General features: G+C 35.5%; 1 protein-coding gene across 3 annotated transcripts in view; it reads left to right on the top strand.

The window, feature by feature from the left end:
- Positions 1-3,944, top strand: part of LOC110460448 (myoneurin-like) — a 70,477-nt gene extending 66,533 nt beyond the window's left edge. For all 3 annotated transcript variants that reach the window (XM_021513349.1, XM_021513351.1, XM_021513350.1), the window contains one exon: positions 240-3,944. In XM_021513349.1, coding sequence (XP_021369024.1) covers positions 240-1,270 — 1,031 coding nt within the window. In that variant the 3' untranslated portion in view covers positions 1,271-3,944. The remainder of the gene's footprint in view (positions 1-239) is intronic.
- The last annotated feature ends 5,039 nt before the right edge of the window (positions 3,945-8,983 follow it).

Below are 8,983 nucleotides of genomic sequence, written 5' to 3'. Positions count from 1 at the left end.
TATATGTGTTACAGGGGAGTGTATGTGTCACTATAGTATATGTGTTACAGGGGAGTGTATGTGTCACCACATTATATGTGTTACAGGGGAGTGTATGTGTCACCATATTATATGTGTTACAGGGGAGTGTATGTGTTACTATAGTATATGTGTTACAGGGGAGTGTATGTGTCACTATAGTATATGTGTTACAGGGGAGTGTATGTGTCACTTATGTAATTGTGTGTTGTGTGTTACAGGTGAGCGGCCATATATCTGCGGTGCCTGTGGAGTCCAGTACAGCCAAAGCCACAGTCTAAAGAGCCACATCATCAACAAACATGATGGTATCATGTCCTACTACATCAAGGAGAAGCGCAATCGTTCCCCGAGAGGCATGGGCTACCTGACTCAGGTCATACCTGACATGTACAAGATTTCCCCACAGCAATCTATGATGCCCCACAATGTTCATAATAACCATGGAAACCAACAGCAATCGCTCCTGATGCCACAACACAATATTCCGATGCCACCACACCCACATGTCATGACCTCAATGCATCCACAGGTCATGACCTCTCCTAACCATCAGGGTCAAGGCCAGCCAATGGCCTCACCCATGCAGAAGATGATGATGTCTCCCCAGCAACAGCAGCAACTGGGAAACCACCTCCAACAGGAGAATCGTCCCACCCACATAGGAGGGGAGCGCAACCAACAATCCCATCACCACAATATGCAGCAGAAAGCTAGTCCCAACTACTATGCCAATGGGTTTCCATCTCCCAACTTTGTTCAGAACAACTTCCCACCCCAGTATAAGGTGCATCAGCAGCCCGCCCCCGTAGTGGAAGAACAACCACTGCCATTGGTCACAAATGCTGCCACCAAGTCTCAGATGCCACTGCAGGAGATTCGCAACAACCAGATGGAGGAGAGTGGGATGAACAACCATGGTGCTATTGATCTCAGCAAGAAAGCCATGCCAAGTCACACTCTCCGTGACAACGGTCATCTTGAGGCTCTCAAAGCTCTAGAGATGTCGGGACTCGGGGAACGCCCGGAAAAGGATCATAAGTGCACAGAGAAGGGCACAGGAGAATGTGCAAACTGTGTGCACGAGTCAAAACTCCGTACACTAAGACTCAATGTGGTCCGTATGCTCAGTATTCTGGTCCCAAATCTGAATTTCGAGGAGAAGGGAATCAGCGCAGATGGTGATTCTGTTGATGAACTCCTCCATGATGTCATTGAAAGCAATATGCAGGATGAGGAAATGAGTGAGTGAGGTCAAGGTCACAAATATTTAGTAGTCATTGGACCATTATTTTCAAGATCTTGTCACCCATTTTGGGAGGATGTTCTATCAGTCTGTCTCTGTGTGGATGTGCCATCGGACTTCTCCATACACCTGTTTACATGTGGCCACCCTGTGGACAGACAATAACATAAAACAATCATATGATGATTACTCAAAGTCACAAAAATGTCAAGGTCACACAAGGGGTCATATAGATCATGAGCAAGGGTGTTCTGAAGCCGAAACTGTTACTCCACCATTTAATATGATAGGTGATTATCTATTGATGATGATAATGATGATGATGATAATGATGATTAGCAGAATCATCTTAATATGTCAAACATATCAACATACCTGAAAGCTTATCATCTCTTCATTACAAATCAAGAAAACAAGAATGCAATGGGTCAACTCTGGCGTTGTTTTACTGACACTTTCTCTATGGGAATTAAAATCAACACACGCATTTTCTAGCCTTTCTTTAAATCTTATATGCATTTTATTCTTACGTCACAAACATTATCGCCAAAATTGCACTTTCTTAGTGTGTCATAATTTGTTATTTAGATTTCATAATCCTTAAATGGCTATTTTTGTTTCATCATTTGTCTTTTTTTAAAAGCTCATTTCACAACAGGTCAATGAAACAATGCCAATGTTGTCCCAAAGAGCACAAAGTGTTCAAAAACAAATATATGCCTTTTTCCAAAGACTTTGAATAGTTCACAAATCAACTTTTTACTAGTATCATGTTTTGTCAAACCACCTGACACCAGCATTTCTCATAACAGCCTGCAGGAACTGCGGCAGTGACATTCTGTGTTTGTTGTTAACTCGCATCTGGTCAAAGACCGCTCTACCATTCCTATTCATTATAATTCTACTTTTCACATTTTTTGTGTGAAATTAACATTTATATATTATACGATATATCGCTGGTGCGTGGTACCACAGATGTTGATTCTATTTTTGTTGGCATATAATGATGACAATTGCTAGGGACCAATGCTTGGACTAGTTTGATGCAGACCATGGTATAAAACACTTGTGTCGTAGCACTACCATGGAGGAAACACTGTGGATAGTGTGTAATGTTTGAGAGCCGGGACTTTCTCTGATGGCAGTGTTTCTGATGTCACAGAGGTTAGCAGCCAATTGTTATCTTCTGTACAAGGCATGGATTTTTTGATTTTGAGAAAAATTCCATCACATAACCTGGTTGTGATAAGTGTAGTTTATGCATGTCTTTAAATGTGTAGAAGGCCCACCCTGTGTATATTATACTGTGGTTCTTGGCGGTGTGTATGAGGTCCTTCCTATGTGTATTACACTGTGTTCGTTGGCGGCTGTGCGCTGCAAACACTTTTTTCAGTTGAATCTCTATGATGATGAACTTTCTGACCATGTTTTGAGTAATAATACCTTTCAGCAAGTCTGAACATTTAGGCCATGGCTATTGGTCGATTGTGAACAAAACAGATTTTGCACTTGGAATTTCTTGCCTTTTTAAAGGCTTTTAGAAAGCTTTAGTACACTTGTTTTCTCTGATGCAAAGCTACGAGGCCGTGTCAAGTTTAATGCATGGTTTATCTACAATTCATAACAAATATACCAACCTACCAAAATTGTGTCATACAGTTGTTTCTTGAACAAAGAGCTGATTGAATCAAAATGTTCATTAGAGTAAGAATATTTCAAACCTTTTTTTCCAAAACCTCTAAAACATGATACGACTAGAAAGATTACATTGAATGTGTTGCTTGTTTGTCCTTTCTTGGTAATTAAAACCCACCCACCTAAGAATGCCAAAAAGACATACTTGACATGGGCTCGCTCTGGTTGTGTACTGAGACCAATACCTTGAACAGATTGCCAAAGGCCAATTTTAGAAGAATTTTTACACAGTTTTTGTTAAAAGAGTAAGGAAGATATCCATAGTGAATAATCTTTACTTGTGTTAATAGAAAATTGTTACATTTGTTGTTTTGAATAATTCAAGAAAGATAACTCTTCCATTTTGTTGAGTAGCATCCCACCAAGACTTCCCCGATGTCTTATCTTCCATTTGTTTGTGGTGATAAATTGCTGTATGATTTACTTCCCAGTGAGTTTTACATCAACTTATCACTAAACAGTCAACACTTAAGTGTTGCTTTGATCAAATCCATTTTATCGAATCTTATGTATATCATTTTTGATCTCAGTTTTTAGACAATGGTGCAAGCATTTTTTGTTAAAGAATAGAATTAACAAATATTTTAATCTGTTAATTTTTTTTGTACCATATCAAAATACAATTTGTCTCACATGCCAAACTGTAGAATAAAATGGCAAACCTTGAGTTTACATGTCATGATTGTTGTTATTTAAGAATGTTTTTGCAAAGTGCAAAATCTGTTTGCTTCCAAAAGATTGCTAGTGCTAATGTTGTTTATAAATGGTATGTTTGTGAGTCTTTGTTAGGTGTTAGGCCCCTCCGCGGGCACATGTGTAGATCTCCAGTGTTGTGTCTATGTATTGGTTACTAAGTGTCATCTATGTATATTTTGTAAACTAACACAAATTCATTGAGCTCTTGTCAAAATATATGTAGATTTTACAACAAAACAGTTAAAAAAATGCAAAAAATATGTTATTTTTTGTATTTGTTAGACAAAGAGAAGAGCGAGAGAGAGAGATAGGGAAAGAGAGGAGAAGAAAAGAAAAAACAAAAAAAAGTATTGAAGAAGTTTGAAATAATCAAATGTTATAACGTGTTGCTGATGTTTAAATGATACATTCCATGCAGAACTGCATTACCTGTTTTTTGTAGAGTGGTATCTTTGTCATCATCTGTTTCACAGTGTTCCATGTCTTATCACTGCTGATAGATATCAGTAATTATACTGCTGTATCCATTTTCTAGATTTTATTTTCAAAACAATTTAATATCAAATAATTAAAAATCTGTTATTGCAAAATTTGGTCTCTTCAAATATAATGATGCTGTCTTATCTACCTTTTCTGGTATACAGATGACAAATTTATGTGTACTGTTGACTTCCCTGTGAAAGTAATAGTTACACTGTACATGTGGAAGTTTCACTGTACATGTGGAAGTTACACTGTACATGTGGAAGTTACACTGTACAGGTGATAGTTACACTGTACAGGTGATAGTTACACTGTACAGGTAATTGTTACTCTCTACCTGTGATTGTTACTCTGTACAGGTGTTTGGTTCTCCATACAGGTGTTTGGTACTCCATACAGGTGTTTGGTTCTCCATACAGGTGTTTGGTACTCCATACAGGTGTTTGGTTCTCCATACAGGTGTTTGGTTCTCCATACAGGTGATTGTTTATCTACTTTCCAGATATAAAGGTGTTGTTTGACAGCTTATAAACCTCTATTACTTAATTATCCATTTCTTTTATGCATAAAATGCTCATATTCAAATTTAATGATTTAAATTAGTCCATACTTTTTTCCAAGCATCTATAATGAGCATGCAATGTTCATTAATGCTTGACAGACATCATTATCATCAATCAATAGTTACTTTTCTTGCAATCACCAGATTGAGTGTGATTGTCAATAATTATATGTATTAATTGCAGCAAGTGCCTCTGTCTGCATGAACACATTAACAGTTTGCAGGATATTTCACTTTTACCCTATTTTTGAGTTCAAAACTGAATTTGTTGAATCAAACAAATCCCAAGGATTTATTCGGAATATAATTGTATGCAAATATATATCCTTTTATTAAAGTTATTCATCATGATAATGTTATATTCACAAATGTTTCCCAAAGTAACTTGACCCCACCTCCCGAGTCACTATGAAACAGCTAAACAAGGGCACAGGTTTTGCAATAACAGATAGGATTTATTTGATTACAGTTGTGAAGATCAGTCTTGCACTCTCTGCTCCAATTCATGTAAGAATTTTACGGATATAAGATGTTTGCCTTATTATTATTACTTATGATATACAATATTATCATCATTCCATTTCAAGGGTGTGGAGATATTTTACTGTGTTGGACGTTGTGTTACCTGTATATTTTGTGACATGTTTTTGGTTATTTAACATTGATCTTCAAACATAAGAATAGGCAGCAAGCGGATCCTGACCATTATCTAGGTGCTTTATACAAACAGTTGTTTCCCCTTGTTTTTTCTTAACAACATAAACACATTCCTTTCCCTGTTTACGGTGCTATACATATGTAAGTTTCTGTTTTTATGCAAAAGAAGACCGCAAATTAACATGAGATCCCATGTCTATAAGGAATTTATCCTTTCACATTTTTCAGCAAAGAGTTTTTTCTTCTTAAATTCTGATTTCAACTATTTTGAAGATATACAAGCCAGTGATGTATTAACAAGATGTTACCATCTGTATCAGTTTTAACAGTTTTTCTTTAAGATAATATTACATATTTGTGAAGGTCATTTGACCTTTTTAGAATTTAGTACCACTATTTTCGTGAGTAAAGGGCTATGTGTCCTTTTGGTTTCCCTGGTGATGGAATGACTTTGGATTTGTTAGATGACCTTGTCACCTTATTTGTAAGTCTTACAGTTATTCAGTAAGAGGCAGCATGCAGCACCATATAATAACTGTTTTCACTGACACAGAAATCCAATATTCAGTGATGTTAAGAAGAAAGGCGACCTTAATAGACAATTGTTATTTTATATGTGAAATAACATTGTAGTTAACCACCTGTGCATTGACTTTTAAATATTCCGTTTTCTGCTTGAAATTTGTCATGGATCAGTGAAATAATAATTTTTTAATATTTTTCTGTGTGTGATTTCTGTTACCAGGGAAACATGTAGTTAAGGATACATTTACATATGTATAAATATTTTACTGAAATGAAAGAAAAAAGCCTGCCAGAAATGATATGCATTTATGATTGTTGATGATGATGTACACTGTTTTGTGTGTTCCACCAGTGTTTGAGGCGGTTGCGTGCCTCGCACACATGTTCCACAAGTGTTTGAGGCGGTTGAGTGCCTCGCACACTCAAGTATGTAAGCTGCTGACCTTGTCTATCAAAACAGTATTAATTCACTTTATGATGCTTGAGAGTTTCATCATCAACATTTATCTCCCTTTCTTTTACTCAAACTCTGAAAGATCTTTTATCAAGATCTCTTTTTTTCCTTTTAATCCAATTGCATCCTTGGCCTTGGTTTGAGGTCTGTTCCTTTTCGAATATTTTCCCATGAAGATTTTCAATTCTTCAGCCATGTTTCGCTTCCTATCATATATAGATTGTAATCATCGTACCTAAAACTGACATAAAGATGTGTTCCTTAAATTTCCCCAGTGTTCCGATAAATGTGTTCCTAAGGTGTTCATGAAAGGTGTTCTCTAGTCCCATAATTAAGAACACTTTGTCTTTGACTGCCGTTGTTTTGTTGTGGAAGGTGACCATTTTTATCCTTGTTGATGTCTATTTTGTTACTTTTAATTTTTTAACAAATGTTTTTTTTGATTCAGTTTACTCCGGTTGTGTTCTGTGTACATAATTTGTGACATTCTTTTTTTGTTAATCTATAACCATATGTGTTCAAAAGGTAGAAGTTGGGACATATTTCTGGTATCTGTTGGGGGTTTTATCACAAGAAAGTTCTACTTCAGACTTTTAAGCGTAAAACTTAGTTAAAGACTTTATATGCAGTTTCAGTTATAAGACGGAAATGTTTAAGGAAAAGCTATTTGAAAAAAAAATGTGCTATTATTATTGGAAAATACAGAAATCTTAACATTCATTAAAACTTCCTGCCTAATAAGTATTTATAAATACTTCAAAGGGAATGTGCTTTCTTTGAGTAAAATGCTTTATATGAAAAATATAAATCTTATAGGAAATATTGGATATTATGAAATGTTAAGATATTCCCATTTAGTGTACAAGATAAGAGTTACTTGCCCCTATGTAGTGTTTCCTTGACATCAGTGGGAACAGAATGTCTGTGACTGAACATATGTTTATCTGTTCCTTTTATTTTATGTCATCTCGCTAACTTACATTAAAATCAAGATGTTTTCAACCTCCAATGGATTAAGATACAAGATGCTTACAATAAATTTGTTACTAGGTGGTTTTAATGTCACATGTTGAACATTTATATGAATGTTTGTTGCACTTTACTTACCAACAAATATATTTCTTATTTGAACATTTTATTCAGTAGATTAATTTGGACAAGAACTTCCCATATTCATTTATAAAAAGATATCTTACCAATTCAACATGTATGCTTAAAATATCCAGATAAAGTTAAGTGAAAACATCTTCATTTCTGCTATATTACCATCCATCATTTCATCTCTAGTTGTAGTATTCATTTCACTAAGGCAACTAAGACAGTACCTGTCTCCTTGTAACCATGGCAATGTCCCCACCTGTCATGATGATGGTGTGTGGTGCCGTGCTCTAGTCAACCATAGCCTGGACAACGGACCTAGGGGAGATAACCCATGTAATTGCATACATTATACATGTACAAAGTGCTATTATTTATAGTGAAATATTGGTTTTTTCCTGTTCTTACTATTTCTTTTCTTATGGAATATTTTAAAAAGTTGTCTGCACCTCTAAGTGCAGAAGTTACTATTGGCAGCCATATATGTAATATCGTATGCACAGTGGATGTTGAAGATTTGGTCAATATTGTGTCTTTTCATGATAAAGATAAAAAAATGTGAACAATACAAACAAACCAAATCTGTTTTGAATTTAACTAAATGACCAGCATTATGTGAATAGATATTGCTGTACACCTTTTTATAAGAGAAAGTATGTTTTCTAAGTGCTGTTTATTCCCTAATCGTCCCCTTAGCTTACTTTCACTAAGCTATTAAAACTCGACAACATGCAGCAACTCTCTCCCGTCCCTGTATAGAAATACTCTTTAATCAAATCTTTGCCTTCAAAAGGCGGTAGTGTCCGATTTAGACTCGGCGAGTTTGTATCATTGTTTGTAGGACTTTCGTAGGGTCTCCCCTCTCCTTGTTCATATCTGACTGTGTAGACATACAATTTGGTCCAGATCTTACAACCTTTCCAGTTATCTTTTAGACTTTTTTTTTTATATATATATATATATTTAGTGGTCTTGGAATAATTGAATTTATTTATAGGACAATATAAGTATGAAAATTTTAAGAATATGATCAGATACAACTAAGAAATATCAGTTAATTAGATTCAGAACAAAGTGAGATCTAACCTTGATCTGTTAAATCAAGAACAAACCTATTTTATTCTCTCTGGTCTTCTTGATATTTATGTTTTGTTTTATTTTAAGAATCTCATTTAAAATGAGGATTTTTATACTCAATTACGATTAGCTAAAAGAAAGGTCATTGGAATCGTAGATTGAACACGACAGACAAACGAGGACCTATTTCCTTACATTCAGGCATAACACTGTCCTGTTTCTAGTCATACCTGCTTTTCAATCAAGGTGGAAACAAATCTCTTAAAAACCCACGATGGGACTTAACTTGTCGCTGAGGACATCCCGTCCATAAATTGACTTAACATATTTTAGCGCAAACATTATTCAAATGATGACCCTACTTAGTGACAGTTTTTATGTCAAGTTTCAAAGTAAGGGTTTATTCATATTTTACTGCATGAACTGTCGGGGAATACTGCGTTTTCTTTTACCTGTATAATAGTCACTATAA

Source organism: Mizuhopecten yessoensis, unplaced genomic scaffold, assembly GCF_002113885.1.
Source record: "Mizuhopecten yessoensis strain PY_sf001 unplaced genomic scaffold, ASM211388v2 scaffold10401, whole genome shotgun sequence".
NCBI lineage: Eukaryota > Metazoa > Mollusca > Bivalvia > Pectinida > Pectinidae > Mizuhopecten > Mizuhopecten yessoensis.
This window is presented reverse-complemented; position numbering and strand designations above follow the sequence as displayed.